Source organism: Daldinia decipiens, assembly GCF_022478715.1.
Source record: "Daldinia decipiens strain CBS 113046 unplaced genomic scaffold F4813scaffold_3, whole genome shotgun sequence".
Classification (NCBI taxonomy): Eukaryota; Fungi; Ascomycota; class Sordariomycetes; order Xylariales; family Hypoxylaceae; genus Daldinia; species Daldinia decipiens.
The window spans coordinates 927,195-944,470 of record NW_026054546.1 but is presented as its reverse complement, the minus strand read 5'-3'; the positions used below and the strand labels follow the sequence as shown (position 1 = coordinate 944,470).

General features: G+C 47.3%; 7 protein-coding genes across 7 annotated transcripts; 3 read left to right on the top strand and 4 right to left on the bottom strand.

Annotated features, from left to right (window-relative positions):
- Positions 1 to 41: 41 nt before the first annotated feature.
- Positions 42 to 1,674, bottom strand: F4813DRAFT_385490 (uncharacterized protein; the record flags this gene model as incomplete). The annotated part of the gene is made up of 2 exons (XM_049246262.1): positions 42 to 1,127; positions 1,264 to 1,674. The coding sequence occupies 2 exons, from the start codon at positions 1,672 to 1,674 to the stop codon at positions 42 to 44; spliced, it is 1,497 nt and encodes a 498-aa protein (XP_049103784.1).
- Positions 1,675 to 2,584: 910 nt separating this feature from the next.
- On the bottom strand, positions 2,585 to 4,814 carry F4813DRAFT_345846 (uncharacterized protein). Its single transcript, XM_049241801.1, has 3 exons — positions 4,523 to 4,814; positions 4,410 to 4,438; positions 2,585 to 4,337 (listed from the first exon to the last, which is right to left on the bottom strand). The coding sequence occupies exon 3, from the start codon at positions 4,142 to 4,144 to the stop codon at positions 2,747 to 2,749; it is 1,398 nt and encodes a 465-aa protein (XP_049103783.1). The 5' UTR covers positions 4,145 to 4,337; positions 4,410 to 4,438; positions 4,523 to 4,814; the 3' UTR covers positions 2,585 to 2,746.
- A 506-nt stretch (positions 4,815 to 5,320) lies between these two features.
- Positions 5,321 to 7,426, top strand: F4813DRAFT_345843 (cystathionine beta-synthase). Its single transcript, XM_049241800.1, has one exon. It carries the CDS (start codon positions 5,538 to 5,540, stop codon positions 7,101 to 7,103), a length of 1,566 nt encoding a protein of 521 aa, XP_049103782.1. The 5' UTR covers positions 5,321 to 5,537; the 3' UTR covers positions 7,104 to 7,426.
- F4813DRAFT_173958 (P-loop containing nucleoside triphosphate hydrolase protein) lies at positions 7,405 to 8,864 on the bottom strand. The gene has a single exon (XM_049239218.1). The coding sequence runs from the start codon at positions 8,558 to 8,560 to the stop codon at positions 7,706 to 7,708; it is 855 nt and encodes a 284-aa protein (XP_049103781.1). The 5' UTR covers positions 8,561 to 8,864; the 3' UTR covers positions 7,405 to 7,705.
- Positions 8,865 to 9,451: 587 nt separating this feature from the next.
- Positions 9,452 to 11,875, top strand: F4813DRAFT_378755 (ankyrin; the record flags this gene model as incomplete). Its single annotated transcript, XM_049245368.1, has 5 exons — positions 9,452 to 9,709; positions 9,768 to 10,577; positions 10,627 to 10,699; positions 10,753 to 11,023; positions 11,083 to 11,875. 5 exons carry the CDS (start codon positions 9,452 to 9,454, stop codon positions 11,873 to 11,875), a joined length of 2,205 nt encoding a protein of 734 aa, XP_049103780.1.
- Positions 11,876 to 12,118: 243 nt separating this feature from the next.
- Positions 12,119 to 14,430, bottom strand: F4813DRAFT_345817 (glycoside hydrolase family 5 protein). Its single transcript, XM_049241799.1, has 5 exons — positions 13,797 to 14,430; positions 13,393 to 13,678; positions 13,144 to 13,303; positions 12,847 to 13,087; positions 12,119 to 12,768 (listed from the first exon to the last, which is right to left on the bottom strand). Exons 1-5 carry the CDS (start codon positions 13,912 to 13,914, stop codon positions 12,452 to 12,454), a joined length of 1,122 nt encoding a protein of 373 aa, XP_049103779.1. The 5' UTR covers positions 13,915 to 14,430; the 3' UTR covers positions 12,119 to 12,451.
- A 1,373-nt stretch (positions 14,431 to 15,803) lies between these two features.
- On the top strand, positions 15,804 to 17,276 carry F4813DRAFT_385484 (Metallo-dependent phosphatase-like protein; the record flags this gene model as incomplete). The annotated part of the gene is made up of 5 exons (XM_049246261.1): positions 15,804 to 15,939; positions 15,999 to 16,435; positions 16,488 to 16,771; positions 16,830 to 17,115; positions 17,196 to 17,276. The coding sequence occupies 5 exons, from the start codon at positions 15,804 to 15,806 to the stop codon at positions 17,274 to 17,276; spliced, it is 1,224 nt and encodes a 407-aa protein (XP_049103778.1).

Genomic DNA, 17,276 nt, shown 5'->3' with positions numbered 1-17,276 from the left:
AAGCGTAGTTAACTTATATTAAGTCGCCAGCACGAAGCTGGTCATATTAGCGTGGATTGACAGTATTTATCTAGGACAATGATATGTTCCGGATGCCTCCGTATTTTTATAGCAGGTTTCCCCTTGAGATACTTTGCCCATTCGGTGTTCACTGTAGGAGCGCTGGGGCGCCTCTCTTCCGTAGGCGCAACACAGGTTCCCACCACGAGAAAGCTCTCGTCTTTAACTATCATCTTGCCTCTAAATATTAGTTTCCCCTGGTCATCTTTGGTGAATATAACTTCCGACCCTATAGCATCCTCTGCCATCGTCTGCAAGCTAGCGTCCGAGAACCCCCTCCAACGCATCTCCCAGTTTTGAGTTCCTTGCGGCTTGGGGCCAACCCATACCCCCGGCTTCAGGACGCAAGCTTTCTCGAAGACTTCCAAGGAGTCTTCTAATAAACCATTAGGCGTAGGACTCGGTCGAAAACGTGCGAGAGCAAGTGAATCACCAACTTCGATCGTAGCCCAGAGCTGTCGCCCGGCTTTTTGGTGCTTCGCATTATTATCCATCTGGACCGTCATGGTCATAGCCAGAGGCTTGCCTTCGGACACGCCCAAAGCCTTAGTTAGTCCGATGGTGCTGATCTCATACTTTCCCATGACATTCCAAGCCCAATCGGGGAGCTCTTCAAGATAGCGTGACGTCGCAGCCGCGTTGACTATAAATCCGGGGATCGGACCAGGTTTGTTCTTCGTCGAAATGACCCTTCCCGTACGAGGATTTTCCCATTTGTTGTGAGGTTTGGGCAGGGGTGCGCCAGCATCTTGCAGCGCCAACAACTCTCGCTCGTCTTCCTCAGTATCCGAAGGGGACTTCTGCTCCCACAAAGGCTCGTAGAGCTGCTTCCAATCCTCTAGCATCCGGGACGCATCAGTTTGCGCCGTCGGGTCTTCGGCAGCAACTTTATCCTCATCACTCTCGGGACTCGTATCTTGCTGCGTCCCCTCTAGGATTAAATGCTTGCCCTTGTGCACCATGGCGAACTTGATGCGTATCTTGGGGCCATTTTCCTCTTCGAACAGGAATTGGCCTTGTGCTCGAGTCTCCCCGCCTAACCTAAAGCCGTCTTCCTCGCCGCGCCACTGTCCAAGATATTAGTCATAGGCCTCATAATGAAGGGAAAGGCCCAAATGAAGTTATCCCAAAACAGGCACTATTAGTAATTCTGGCAGCCGAAATAGGCCAAGACAAAGAGAGCCCTGGAGATTAGGTACATACCCTCATCAACCACTCTTTTGATTTCGGGCCTGGTCTCACATCCTCAGCCAATTCACATGCTGCCTCAAAATTGGAGAGAAATAGTTTGCCGTTAGAACTTGACGCGATTGCGTTCTTCGGGCATAATCGCATTCTACCAGTAAGATTCAGATTTGGGAAATTAAAGAAGGCATATAGCTGACACGTATGGGAGCTAGTATGCGTATAACGCATATCTAGAACGTAGTCGTTAGCATCCACGGGCTGGTACTTGTTTGCACAGCAAAGGGTGTAGCGGCCAGTCACATCCCAGACCGCCGTGCTCGTTTTGCTTGAGCTCTTGTGCCTGACGCGTTTTGCCGGCGCGTTCTGTGCCTGAGGATTGCCGCTGGACACTTTGAGCGGCCTTTTTACACCTGAAGGTGACGTCATCGTGTTTGAACTAGATCCTAATTTTCCATAAGATGAATCAATATAGAATTGTAGCTGAGGGCGTGACTAGTGAGCCGGTAGAAACGAGAGTTGGCTTGATTCGCCCGCGTCGAGGAAAATGAGGCGAGCGGCTTATCCCCTTGAGCCCAAACCAGGCCGATCAACGCTAAAAAGGGGCCCGGGTTTTGAGCTCCGGGGATAAACCGTGCCCAGAGGCCTCTCTGATGGACGGGACTAAAGCCAGGGGCTCAAAAGCCCAGACCAATGATGTCAATTTTCGAGATCATGAAGTAACAAATGCATCCAGTCCGGGTCCACCGCTACCAAAAACAAAGTACGCCGCCAATCGCTCTTAAATGATGGGTCTAAAGTCGCCGCGCGAAGAGAATAAGAGGGAGCATCTAAGGCATTAGCGATGGTACAACTAGACGATCGGATGTCACAACTTGAGGAAATTGATAGATGGTGTATGTGGGTGGAAGATCTGGTTCTGCTAGCGGCTCTACTTGGTGTCTTTATGATAGGGCTGAAATATCTGGAGCTGGGCAGTGGACATATCTGTCCGTGAGCCAAATATAGCAAGATATCATTTTGCTAGCTAATATCCCTACTGCCTTTCGTAAATCTCATAAGTTTAATAAGAATAGAAACATCAGTTAGATAGGAAACTTCAAATTATTAGGTAGAAAGCATCGCTGCGCGAATAAGAGGCATAACGGTCAACTCAGGATATTTTCCCCCGAATCTATGAGATTAAGTAATATATAACTTAACAACAGCGAAATACTTATGGCCATACTAAAGTCATGGGTAACTACGATCTGTTAACCAAGCACTTAGGATACCTAGGCGGCAAGAGAAAGGAAACATACGTGGGTAAACAATACAGCCTGAGGCAGCAGACAACGTGGAGCAAATGATACTAAGTTTCCTACGTAATATGTGATAAATGACCTCCTATGCTTCTAATAAATCAAGAACTTGACCTAAAATAAATACTCATCTCGTAACTACCCGATAACTACCCAATAATACCTCTATTAACCATATTATACTAGCACGTAAAATATAGCTAGTCTACATCATCGCCCGTACTTAGTCTCATTCTAGCTGGCCATGAGCTCTTCAAGCCAAACAGGGTGGTCATTATTGCCCTCGCAGTAACTCTCTTGTCCGGATCAAGTACATCCATATCATTGTCGAGCAGTGATCCATATACAATCCAGTTCTGCCAAGTTGATTCCTCCGTCTTGATTGATAGCCATGCGATGTATGAAATCCACAACGGCCAACAGACAACCACGAACCATCTACAAGCGCTCTTAACCAGCCAGTGCGCAACCATAATCCATACGCCAGCTCCCAATGATAGCTCTATGTTACTCCTCTTCGTAAATATGTGACCAAGTAGGGAATCGTACAAATCGTACATGTTATACTGGAATAGAAGTGCTTGAGCGGCGATTACGCAACTACAGGTAATTTGGTAAGCCGTGTATGCTAGCAGGTGCATAGCAGTCGCCCGAAGAAGCTGAAAAACAAGTTTAGAAAAGGGATCTTGGCCACCTAGTCCTAGGATGATTGGTTTTTCCGCTCTCGACATGAATAGGAAGACGGACAAGTACAAGAATGCCGCTGTCCACACCTGTAGAAACCACGGGACTCCGTGCTCCCAGAGCAAAGTCCTCGCGTCGAATGGATCACTTATCTCGGGCCTAGGCAAAGCGAAATAAGAAGGTAAGCTCGCAATAAACTTAGTTAGGTCTGCTGATACCAATTCCGCTAACCAAATAATCCAAGAGCCCGCCACTAGTCGAATAACTGATAGCTTCACCGCAATTACATAGTGGAAAGCCAATATAGCAATGCCACTGACCATCTCAATAATAGGCTGGTGAAAATACGCTGTATCGTGGTAGAATGGAACGCCATTTGCCCAGTCGGCGCGTCCCTCGCTGTCAACAGGTCCCCAACCTAGGCGCTCCACAAAGAAAGCTTTTACCTGAAGTGAAATCCTGTCGATTATGGCTTCCCTCGCCAGGTCGAGTATATTGCCGATGACTTCGAAGACTAACGTGCTGAAGAAAGAGATAGCTACCGTGAGAATTATTCTGAAGAATATGCGTAGGAGGTAGCACCTATACCCGCGTTGGAGCAGCCATTCCGTATCCAACTCGAAGTGTACGAGAATTATCAGCATTAACAGCGCGGCACAGTGCCATGTTCCGTTAAGGTTAAAGGGGAAAGGGGCCTCCTTGTCGTCTAAACTCCAGGCCCCGTCTGGGTATTCAGGGGGCTCGGCTTCTTGGACACCTCCGTTTCGATGTACGATGATCTGCCACCATGACTCCCAATCTACGCCCTGATCCTCTTCAAGTAAAAAATCCTCAATGTCGAAGTCCAGCTCCGATTCTTCGGCTTGATGTTCCCGATCTTGATGATCACGCTCGCCTTGTAATTCGTTATCCATTATTGCAGATAAAACTGATTTGGGGTTTATGAGTACTTGCACGGGGTAATAAATACTCCTGGGTGTTCTTCATGGTTCTATCGGCTGAAAATAGACAATGGAGGTTACTAACCTAGTGTACCCTAAAATTAGAATATTTAAAGAGAATTGGCATTGTTAATGTAATTATGAAGGTATAAAGAAACAATGTTCTCTAAGTGCTATGTCCCTATGTTAGCGATATAAAGAAATAGGGAGAAAGAGAAGCAAGGGCACAGATACATACTAGAGCGTAACAAGTGAGTTCGAGGTATGCTTTGCGGGTGGGAAAATAATTAGCGATGAAAATATAGTATATTGAGGCATAGTATATTGAGGCCAAGAAGTGAAAATATTTACCTAGGTACCTAAAGTATCTAGAATATTGAATTTCATTGTAGGCATTGGTAGTCATTTATAATAGCTAGCATTGCTCTGCCCCGATTACATACCTCCTATGTTAGCCGTGATATCTTAGGTACCTTTGCTTTTATAGCCGCTCGTAGCAACATGATTTTGAATGGTATATGTTGAATAACGGATATTTCTATATTGCACTTTGATGTTTTCATATCCTGAGAATAATAATGTGTGGAATTAGACAAGAGAGCTGTAGGTTCATAGAACGTTATAAAGGAAGAGTTATCACGCCATATTTAACTAGGTACACTGTAACATTGTATAAGCGAGGGCAAGGCTAGCCGATATAGTAAATTTTGCTTCGCGCTCGTTAACAACTCATTATGTCAACTTTGACACATTTATTCACTCTATGTTTATACCATAAGGGTCTCCGGAGCTAGCCTAAAGGATTTATTTTATGCCTTCTCATACATGACGTCTGTCCTCATAGTGTACTTTATTCACTTCGTCACTATAACCCCTTCGTGATACATGTCCCTCTGAGATAGAGGCCAATGTGATAATTTCGAGAGTAGGTCGAAATTAAAATTGGAAGAATAGGTAGTGGATAGTAGATCAAGGCTAGCCTAGGTCCAACTCTATTCCTGAAGCGCGCATATTGTCGGCTTGTTTAGTGAGTAGTGGGTAGTGGGTATGTACTTAGGTATTGTACCTACCTAGGTAGGTAGTGAGCTGGTTAGTGGGCTGGTGGGGTGGATTCGCAAATTCTCGCCTCATGCCGAATGCAATGGCGAGATTCCGTGTGACCTAAACAAAACTTTAAAATCTTCTAGGTTAGGTAGGTGGGTAGTTATCTAATCTACCAGGTTAATACTTTGCTATCCCTCTTTCTTTCGCCCAACAGATATTATATTTATATTATATTTTGTTTTTCATACTCCTCCAAGAGGTCATCTCTGCCCTCTAATTCTAGCTAATAACTAATATCTACCCTTCCAAAATATTGCCCGTCATGGCTACTACGAATGGCACAGTATCTCATAACCCGCCGCATGCCGCGACAGTCATATCCGCGACCGAATTAATCGGCAACACGCCTTTAGTACGCCTGAACAAGATCCCGCAGTCTTTTGGCATCGAGAGCGAAGTATATGCCAAAGTAGAACTCTTCAACGCTGGCGGTTCCGTCAAGGACCGCATTGCCTTGCGGATGATCGAAGAGGCTGAGCGAAGCGGCCGCATCAAGCCTGGCGATACGCTAATCGAGCCCACCAGTGGAAACACCGGTATTGGTCTAGCACTGGTCGGCGCGATCAAGGGATATAAGACTATTATTACTCTTCCTGAAAAGATGTCTGCCGAAAAGGTCTCTGTGTTGAAAGCCCTAGGCGCAACCATCATCCGCACACCGACCCAGGCAGCGTGGGATAGTCCCGAGAGTCATATTGGTGTGGCGAAGAGGTTGGTTAAAGAAATCCCCAACGCGCACATATTGGACCAATACTCAAATGAGAACAACCCGCTCGCCCACGAATTTGGCACGGCCGAGGAGATCTGGGAACAAACCGGCGGCAAGATCACATGTATCGTAGCTGGTGCCGGAACAGGTGGCACCATTACGGGCTTGGCAAAGGGGCTGAAGAAACATAACAAGGATATCAAAGTCGTGGCTGCCGATCCTCAAGGGAGTATATTGGCTTTGCCTGAGGTGCTCAATAACGAGCACCGCGACGAGCCGTATAAAGTTGAAGGAATTGGCTACGACTTCATACCTGATGTGCTCGATCGAGAAAAAGTTGACAAGTGGTACAAGACAGACGACAAAGAGTCATTTAAGCTTGCACGACGGCTGATTTCTGAGGAGGGGCTGCTTGTTGGCGGAAGCTCTGGAAGTGCTCTGAGTGCTGCGTTGAAAGCAGTCAAGGATCTCGGGCTGGGTAAGAATGATGTTGTCGTTGTCATTCTACCAGATAGCATCCGAAGCTATCTGACAAAGTTTGCGGATGACGACTGGCTGGCAGCTAATGATCTTCTGCCGCCTGCCGACTCGGCGGCAAAGGAAGCAGTGGCTAATATCGATTTGGAGAAGAAGCCCGAGGGCCCTTACTCTGGAGCAACAGTTCGCTCACTGAGACTGAAACCGGTCCTCTCAGTCCTTGCCACCAGCCCGTGCGCCGAGGCTATCGAGACTATGCGTGACAAGGGCTACGATCAACTTCCGGTTCTTGCCAGCGCGGGAGGTAAGCTCGTGGGTCTCGTCACCCTCGGCAATCTCCTCAGCTACGTATCGCGCGGACGAGCTAGTGGGCAAAGCCCGGTTAAGGATGTCATGTTTGATTTTAGCAAAATAGACGAGGTGGTTACCGACCCTAGAGAAGGAAAGGGAGGCAAGCGCCGAAAGTTTGTCGAGATCACGCTTGACACGCCCATCACGGAACTTAGTAGGTTCTTCGAGTGGAACAGCGCTGCCGTTGTCATCGAGCCTATCCAAGGAAAAGCAAAAGCGCTTAGCAAGCCCGTCGCTGTGGTCACCAAGGTTGACTTGCTGACCTGGATGGTCAAGCAGGTTAAAGCTTGATTGAGGTTGGGTTTATCTTACGGGCGTGCTTTTTGTTGTCCGCTACTAAGTGACTGAAAACAAGTCATTGCATGGCGCTAAGGTGGAATTCCATCTGGAACTTAGATCGACCAACTCAATAATCTAGACTTGGGTGGGTTATACATGGTGGGCTCAACGTCTACAGACGGAATCGGTTATTCGCTTGAGTTATTCACATAGACATCGTTTGTAGAATACGCTGTCGTAATGAGATTACGTATTACGGTACTTAAGTCATATTCACACGATAATTCGCGATATTGCGATACTGTATGATACTTTGATATTTAGCATCAACATGTAGTAAATCATAGATGCAGACTCTGCTGTCGAGGGTTTAATAAGTACCTAAGCCAATGACGACGATATACAAAGTTCATCTTGTATAGCCGCAAGTTCGACTAATGAGAGATAACCTCTCATGTGAAAACTCAAGACGATATGAATGCCAGGTCCTCGGTGGAATCTATAAGATATACATTAAGAGAACTTGGGGAAAAGGCGTGGTCAAGCGAACTGCTAGAAACCAGCAATGTTGCTGCACCCACCGAGCCCAAAATTATTATATATTAGAGTGAGGTTTAGATTCTTTGCGATATCCAATCCCACCACTTGTCTACTTTGCCGTCAAGGACGCTCCCGCCGATAACTTCCACTTCGATATCGAACTCCCTCATCTGACCGAACGAAAACTTCTCGGAGCCGTACTGGCCCAGCCAATCGTCCTGTTCCTCAGAGCCGACCTCATCCACGCCAACCCCCGAATCCAGCAGCCCTTTGCTTCGAGACTGTCTTATCCGGCCAAGTTCGGCCTCGAGGTTGCTCTTGACAAGAGAGGCGGGCAAAGCAGTGAATAGGTCCAACTTGTTCGCAGCGATAAGAACATGGATCGCGGTAGGCGCTTTGGAAGTCTTCCCGGCGCCCGTGCGTTTCTGGAGTGCGAGGAGCACGTCGTACAAGAAGGATGCGGCGTCTGCCAAGCCATCATCCAGACTAGCGGCGTCCAGCACATATATGATGCCGCGCAGGGTATTCGAGGCGATATGGGTCATGGCATGCTGGTTTCGCAGCTTTCCATGCCCCGGGGTGTCGACGAGTAGAAACTTGCGGTGAGAGCCTGGGGCATCGAGGCGTGCAGCTTCTCGAAAGGTAGTAGCGCCGTGATCGTCGGAGACAGTCAGCTCGACGGACTGGGGAACCTGCGAGGTGTGCGTTGCGGCAGCGGAGTCGCCGCGCTCGAGGAGGGTGAGGAGAGAGGTCTTGCCACCGGCGGGAGGTCCTGCGAGCAGGATTGACGGAAGAGAAGTATAGGGCGTGGTTTGGACGATGTAGAAGTGTACGATAGTCGGTAGGAGGAAGACGATGAGGGCGCCGACGATAAAGATTTCGGTTGAGGGCGTGAGGATGTACTCGAGGAGTTGCTTGAGAGCCTCCATTTTCGCCGCGGTGCTGCAATGTTGTTGCAATGGCAGCGAAAAGGAAAAAAGGACGAAGGGAAGAGAAGCTGTTATTTAAAAGAAGAGCAGCTCCTAAGTAAAGTTTAAAGTTGCCAGGTCATACAAAAGTCGGGCATCGTACCTGCGGTATGTACAATACGATTAACTTCGTTGGGTTACAGTGTCATCATTCGATGCCAAGTCTTAGTGGGAACCTTTAGCTTAACGCATGTACCGTCCCATCGGGAGAGGTACGTACATATGTACTTGGCTAAGCCGGGGTAGGTACATGTACCTATCATCAGCCAGTGTCAGCCAATTAAATATGGTGGCTAGAGAGAAATAAAGAGAAAGTGGCTTAGCACTGACGACGGCTGGAACGGCAAGGCGGCACCACCAAATGTCACGGGTGTTTTTATGTAGCAGTGTAGCAGTGTTAGCAAGTTGACGCGGATTGCTGACCTGATCTGATATATGATAATAATTCGAGGCAACCAACAAGATCATTCATTACCTTACCTACCTACATACCTACCCAATACATTAATGAAGTATCTTAGGTAAATATCCTCGTCTAAGACTAAAGACTAATGATGATGATGATGTTGTCTTTTTGAATTGGGCATCAAATTTGTAAGGAACCTTTATTATCCGAGTAACTTCTATTCTGTTTGAATTGTATAAAATCCATACAAGTGCCTAACTCTTCTTCTCAGCCAATTCTTTCTTCTTAGCCATCTCTCGCGATACTTCGATTCAACTAGACCGTTTTTCTTTCTTTTTCTTCTTCTTCTTCTTTCAGGTTCTTTGTTAATCAACATCTCGGAAGACCTGCGAATCTAGCAAACCGACCGTCCTCGTCAACTCCGAAGGATTAGCCAGCCACGCACGATGGCCCAAGACGCATTATTAAATGCCAATTCCGTCGGCGCTCCGATACAGCCGTCTTCGAAAGGCCCTGCCGCCGCTCCGAAGCTTAACTCGCAAGAGATGGAGATGGGTAACCTTCCTAGTGGAGATCCGTCCCCGTCCGAACCGGATATAATGCAGATTGCTAGAGTAGGAGATATTGTAGCTATGGAAAAGCTTTTTGGGTCCTCGGATTTTGACGCGACTTATACGGACGACGAAGGCATCACGCCGCTGCACGTATGCGCTGGTCCACGCGTCTCCCTTCCTGCGCTACTTTACTAACGATCCCTCGTAGTGGGCAGCTATTAACAACCAGTATGCGATGTGCAAATTCCTCATCGAGAAAGGCGCCGACATAAATAAGAAAGGAGGCGAGAGCATCGCAACGCCATTGCAGTGGGCTGCCCAACGATCAAACTACTACACCGTCAACCTTCTCCTTCAACACGGCGCCGATCCTCTCATTACCGACGCCCAAGGTTACAATACTCTTCATATCTCGACGTTTAGCGGAAACGTCTTGTTGGTAGTATTATTGCTACACCAAGGCATTCCTGTCGACGTAGCCGATTCTTATGGGCATACGTGTCTCATGTGGGCTGCGTACAAGGGCTTTCCGCAATGCGTAGACCTCTTCCTGCGATGGGGCGCGAGCGTGCATGCGACTGACGAACAAGGCTTCACGGCATTGCATTGGGGTCTGGTCAAAGGTTCACCGCTATGTATACTTAAGCTTCTAGAATACGGCTCGGACCGCTTCGCGAAGACGAGCACGGGAAAGACTCCCGCGATAACAGCGAGGGATCTCAATACCGTCAACGCCTGGCATAGAGCCTTGAAAGAATGTGGTTATGACGAAGACGGGCATGTCGTAACCCCCTGGTGGCCTGGATCGTCTTTCTTCCTCAAGGATAAGCGCGGGTTTATGAACAAATCCTTGTTTCTCTTGCCCGTCCCGCTGCTGTTTACCGAGCTGGTGGTCATGGCTCACTTGCCTATATTGCTGTCTATACCAATCGCGCTCTTGATAGGGTTCGGCTTTCAGTGGACTACGAATCAGATTCTCGAGTATGCCCCCCCAGATATGCGACATCTACATAAGACGGTAGGTATTCTCGGCCCAATGAGTATGGTACATCACTAATAGACCTCAGCCTTGGCTAGCTGGAATCTTCGCGGCATCTTTATTTTTGGTAGGCGTAAGGTGGATTTTGACGATATTCCCTGGTGAGTTTCTTAATTTTTCAGCAACCCGATATTCAACACGGCAAGTTAACCAGATTCAGCGACATTTGCGCAACATCCGCTCCTCAACTTCACATTTCTCTTCTTCTACAGCCTGACGGGTTATTTTTATGCTGCGTGTATGGTCTTTGACCCCGGATACGTTCCTAAGCTCAACGGGATCGCGGAACAGAAAGCCGTAATCGACGAGTTGTTAAGTTTGTGGAAATTCGACGAATCTAACTTTTGCGTCACATGCATGATTCGGACTCCTCTGAGGAGTAAACACTGCAGGCGATGTCAGCGGTGTGTTGCGAAGCATGACCAGTAAGTACCATATTCAAAAGTCTACATAATACGCATTGGCGCCAGCTCACACGATATAGTCACTGCCCCTGGGTAAATAACTGCGTCGGCGTTAATAATCACCGCCACTTCTTCCTCTACCTCGTCAACCTCGTCTTCGGTATCGCTTCCATCGACTGGTTGCTATATTATTACCTTTCCGAGCTCCCCAAATCTGCCTCTAAAGGAGAATGCTTCATCTTGGCGGAATCTATATGTGCGGTTGTCAACGGCGATCCGTATACAGTACTGCTCGGCATGTGGACGACGCTGCAGCTTACGTGGGTGGGCATGCTTATTTTCGTCCAATTTGTCCAGGTCGCACGTGCTATGACCACATACGAAAATATGTACGGTGTCCAAGACGGCTCGGCGTCATCGCTGGTCTCGGCCTTCACGAGCACCGGAGCGCCCCTCGACCCGAACCATCCCGATGCTGCAGTTCCCCCGTCCGCGGCTGCCGACCCGCTAGGAACCGGTAAAGGTGCGCATGCGCATAAGCACAAGAGTTTCCTAAAGCAGTGGGGTAGGCTCCTCGGTGTCGACACGTTCATCGAGACGGCAACAGGTCGGGGCGCTGCTACCGGGAAGACAACGCGGAAGAAGCGTAACCCCTATAACAAGGGCTTGGTACAGAACTGTCGCGACTTCTGGTGCGACCCGGCACCTATATTCGGGCGCAGAGAGACGGGTGATGCGGTGTTAAACGGCGAGAGTATTAACTACACAGAAATTTACGAGAGCCCAGCTGCAATGAACCTAGGGCTAGGCGGCGCGGTTTCAAGCGGGCGGAGGAGAGGCGGGTACGAAAGCGTGGCTGGCGACGAGGTGTAACAAGCGATTGTTTTAATAGCGGCATGATAAGTTACTGAGGTTTATGACGTAGTGACGACGAATATCAGGTTGAAGGCTATGTAGCAAGTAATTCGTTACTTGTTTCTGGGGACTCAAGGAATAAAGAAGTAGAATGTACATTATCATTGACTTGTGATATCTACGAATCCTCGGGGTCTGGCCTGGTTATGTACAAATGAAAGCGCAGACATGTCGAATATGTTGTCAGCATTCAATCATTTTTGTCCTCTCGCCCGCATTGAATTAATCTATACGATAGGGATTCGGCATCAGGTTTGGGTTTACCTCCCAGCCTAGGTATCTACATATGGTAAGCAACTCTCTTATTCGGCGTGCCAATCTTATCCAGATTGCTTAATGAGGTCAAAGGAAAGTCTATCATAAGAAGTTCTAACTGTGTGTAATAGTGTTTAAACGAGAGACCAAGAAACAAATTCTGACAAGTATGTACATCCGCGTGGTTCAAGATAGGCCACTCGACGATCTATAAAGAAATATCTCCTAAGGCTTCACGGAAATCCAACAAAGCGTTGATACGAGATCCAAAAGTCTGGTCTATCCAATGACCTTCGACCAATCCTGTAAAGCATTGGCGTTAGAAGCGCCCTTCACGACCGAAGCAATATCCACGTCGCCCTCGACGAAGATACCAAAGTGGTCGCCGGAATCCTGTCTAGGGTCGTAGGGACAGGCCTTCTTAGGGAGGAATTGCCAATACAAGTTTGGCAGACCAACTTTATTGATGTCGTTGGCTTGGGCAGGCAGCTCGCTCTTGGCGCTGTTGGCGGCAGTGTTGACTCCCCATTCCTCGACGAAGATGAGCTTGCCGCCGGCCTGCTTGACCCAGTTTTTGGCGCCGCCAGACCATTGACCTAATGGTGCGTTTAGTTGCTTGTATTAACCAACTAATTCTAGAGACAGATGTGTTGCCAATTAAGGGGTGGACTTACCGGGGTTGTTAGACTGGCTGCCCGCATACCGATGGATGGCGATTAGGTCGATCTCGGGGCACTTCGTGGCAGCCTTGATGAAGGTGCAGTCGTGCGAAATGTCACCGCCGATACCTCCGGTCGCGATTTGGATCTTGTTGTTGGCGCCCAGGACATTGCGGAGCTTCTTGGCGCGCCCGCAGAGCCAGTTCTTCTGGTCGTTATTCTTGCAGACGGAAAGGTCTGGCGACATGGGCTCGTTCTATGTTTTCCGGCAGTGAGCATTGCTAGATGCAGGCTCGAAGAGATAGGACTTACCTGGATGTCAAATGCCATGATTGCGTCGCTCCAGCTCTTCCATACCTTGCCGGAGTGGGCTCCCTTGTAGTTGAGAATATGGCCGATTCGATTGTCGTAGGCTTTGATGGCATCCTCCGAAGAATAGAATCCGGACTTGCCAAACTTGGTGTATACGTCCCTGTATATTTTCAACCGTTCATCGTCAGTCCGGGTATTCTTGCTCTAACCCCTGAGTAGTAGAGTGCTCCAAGTAGACCGAATGCTTACCTTCGATAGTCATCGAGAAGCGAGTTTGCATCGTGGGGCGAAATAATAGACTTGATACCCTTCTTGGCTAGCTTGTTGACGACTTTATCGACGGCATCCAGCGTCTTGTCGTCGAATTTGCCCAGCTCGGACTCCAGTGGCCCTATATTTACCGCAAGGTTACTGCCTTTTTCACAGTGGCCCGCAGCTTGTTGGTTTACCCACACGCGGACTACTTTGACGCCATAGCTGGAAAGGTCGTTGATGTATTGATCTTGGTCTCGATCAGACAGACCTGGAAGGAAGTCTGGAATACTAAGAGTCAGTGTTTAATTCCGTTTGAAAACTTTCGTCACACTCCTGGCAGCCGATTACAGGCCATTTCGACATGGAGCTCCAAATGGGATATTTTTGGTATTACTTACACAAGTTGGAGCCCATGAATGAGTGGGAGCCTTCTCTCGATTCGATCTCGTGTAGCGGAGATGCCGTGACTCCTGGGAGCGCTAGAGCGCCAAGGCTAAGAAGCAGCGATGCCTTCATTTTTGTCGGCTGTATTGTTGACTTAGTTATAATAGTATGAGTAAGTTAGTTTCTTAATAGTGAACATTGAGTTAGAATTGGAGGATGTTCTTGGGTATTTATACAAAAGCACTGGGTAGCATAAAGCTTCTATCACTTCAGCTCCAGTCTTACGGATCAAAAGGAATATACCGTCGCTACTCTGTTTCTGAACATAATTCGATCCAGTGCCAACATGCGGTTCCAGTTCGCGACATGGAGCTTAATGGCTACCTTTGAGGTTAAACTATGACCTCAACCCCTAAGCTGACATATGAATAGGACTCTCCTATTCAATACTTCCTGAGAAGATGACATAGCCCCTGACTCAAAAGGGTAATATTAAATATATTACGGGGGTGGGCTAAACTTTCTCGAATGTATATGGTAACTCTGGTTTTGGGCGGTGGCTGGGGATAACGGTGGCAATTTCGCATCTTGGAGACTAATAGGGATAAACCCTCGTAAAGACCTCACCGAACATGTCGTCAATCCACCATTAAAATCATAGAAGCTATTTAAGATCAGCAGCTAGGAATACTCTTTCCTAATAGCACAATATCTAAAAATAAGTACTAGTTGAATTAATCTAACTGTCTTGCACATCTATCTCAATTTGAGGACGCATATGTTTTAACCTCGTCCAGAAACTACATAATCGCAACATATCACTATTACCGTATAAAATGTTCAACCTGATTATTTCATTATGATAGCAATGATGTTTTATTCTATTTTCTATTTTAAGTATCCGAAGAGAGAAATGCGAGACTTCGCATCGCTTTCCGCCCTCTCATATTGCCCGTAGGCATTTATTACTAATGATGACCTGGGGCTGGTAGGCTTGACCCTACTCAGACACTTCACGATGATACACGAATGAAATTTTATTGCTATCTGAGTCTCAGTTAATACCTGATCAGTTATGTATCGAGTTCTTGACATCATATTGATCTAGACCCGTGATATAACCTGAGCTCCCTCAAGCCCCCTTTAATCTGTTACCCCTTTTAAGATGTTGTTGGTTTAACCTAATCCAAGGGCAAGTTAGCTATAAGCCTCGTTTTGGCTGCAAGGCACACAAAGGGGTGAAGTTATAGATATAACGGACCGCCAAACAATATCGTGACTCTTGTATCAATCGTGAGAGAATATCAAGAGCCATGTCCTCATCTCAGTATGGATCATACTAACCCTATCCAACCCATAGCTCGCAATAGAGTGTCCTTCCAATTCTAGTTCATCGTCTCCCAGCATCAAGATCTCACCGACATGCTTAGAGATATGTCTCTCAGTGACATGGATAATTGCCTCTAGACCCCCTGCAGACGCTTCATCGAGCGCGGCTGCAAAGGTCTAGTTGCCGTTGCTGCCTCCAGCGCAGCCCGGACATGGCGGAAGCGTGGGTCCCGGTACCGATACGCATCACGTCCACTAGCTCCGACGGTCTTAGCCAACTCGGCGGCGTCTATACCCATGGCTAGCTACGAGGATACGTTATACCCATTGAAAATGTTATCTCAGGTGACTTTAAACCAGAAATTCGAAATCTCGTTCCTTTTGTTGTACCCTTTGAACCACATCACTTTTTGAACCAATTAAAACATATATAAATCTTGATTTTTTAATTTTAACTTTGTTAAGCTTTTATACATTATTGATTTAATCGCCGTTTTATCATATATTCTTTATAAAAAAAAATCATAATATTTTAACATTTATTTTTAAATTTATATTTATCTTTCTTTTTTTCCCATCTCTTCTTTTTTCCCTCTCGGTCAAAGCGCGTTTTTATTTTTCTGGTTAGAAACCTCTTAGAACTCGAGGGTTTTGTCATCTGTATTTGATAGGTTCTACCTGACATGCTCGAGATGATTTTCCGACCTCTAAGCTGGAAGCATCGCTCACCACATACTCCATCGCAATCGAGCGACAACCACGTACTGAGATTCCTTCAAGATGGCACCTTTCAGATTACCGTATTCTCAGATCTCCATTTTGCCGAGGGTAAGCCGACCATTTCAAGGTCGAGTAGTACGGGTTCTAATATAAAAACATTCCCCCAGAAGAGGACAGCATAAACGGTCCAATGAAGGACGCGAGGACTGCAGAAGTTGTAAAAAAGGTGCTTGAACGCGAGCATTCACAGTTAGTCGTGCTCAATGGAGATCTTATATCGGGCTATGACACAAAGGCCGACAACGCGACGCTTTACTTGGATCAGATTGTCGCACCAATTGTTGATTTGGGCCTGCCGTGGGCAACGACATACGGGAATCACGATAATCAAGCTTATTCAAAGTCTACCGACCTTTTAAGACGAGAACAGGATTACAAAAACAGTCTAACTAAAAACATGTTGCCTGGTAATTCTCAGGCGGGAGTCTCCAATTACTTTCTACCGGTATATTCGGCCTCTGGGAATCAGGATGTGCCAGAAGCCATCCTATGGTTTTTTGACAGTAGAGGAGGAGACGAGCGACATGACTGGGTCGATGATTCGGTAAACGTCGCCTTCGTTTCCCAGTCCAACTGCACCTGCTAACACTGATTAGGTTGTCGACTGGTTTAAGGAAACTAGTGCAAATCTCACCCAACAATACAAGAAGACCATCCCGTCGCTTGCTTTTTTTCACATACCTATCACTGCCACATATGAATTCCAGGAATCTCCAGGTGTTGATGCCAGTAGGGAACCGGGCATCGACGGGGAAAAGGTCTGGTGGCAAGGCCGAATGTTCGATGGCAAGGTTGGCCACGACGTGTCGTTCATGACCGCGCTGTCGAACACGGATGGGCTGTTAGCAACCTTTAGCGGCCACGACCATGACAATGACTGGTAGGAGTAATCTGTATCAGTCTTGGGAAGATTTGGTCGCTAATGTTCATTTCTATAGGTGCTTCAAGTGGAAAAGCACTACTGCCAATCAAGCCTCCGCTGGAGATGGTGTCAACGTATGCTATGGTCGTCATACAGGATATGGAGGCTATGGAAACCTGGCTCGTGGTGGAAGACAGATCTTCCTAAGGCAAGAAACCCTAACAAAGGAAGTAGTTACGTGGATTCGACTAGAAGACGGATTGGTTCCCGAGAATGTGACGTTGAATGCGACCTACGGTCAGGATGAGTATCATCCTCTTCAGCAGCACATTGAGCTCAAGAGAAGCGAGTCCGAGGGGGGTGTAAGAAACAGCCTTCAAACTATCCCAGGATTGTATTCAGCAACACTTTGCCTATTTTTGATCATGTATTTTCCTTTTAGGTTATGGGGCTGACCAACGCGCGGGGCATCCGCGGCCTTCAGACCGAAGCCCGGAAGTTTGTGTTTGTTATGGAGTTATAG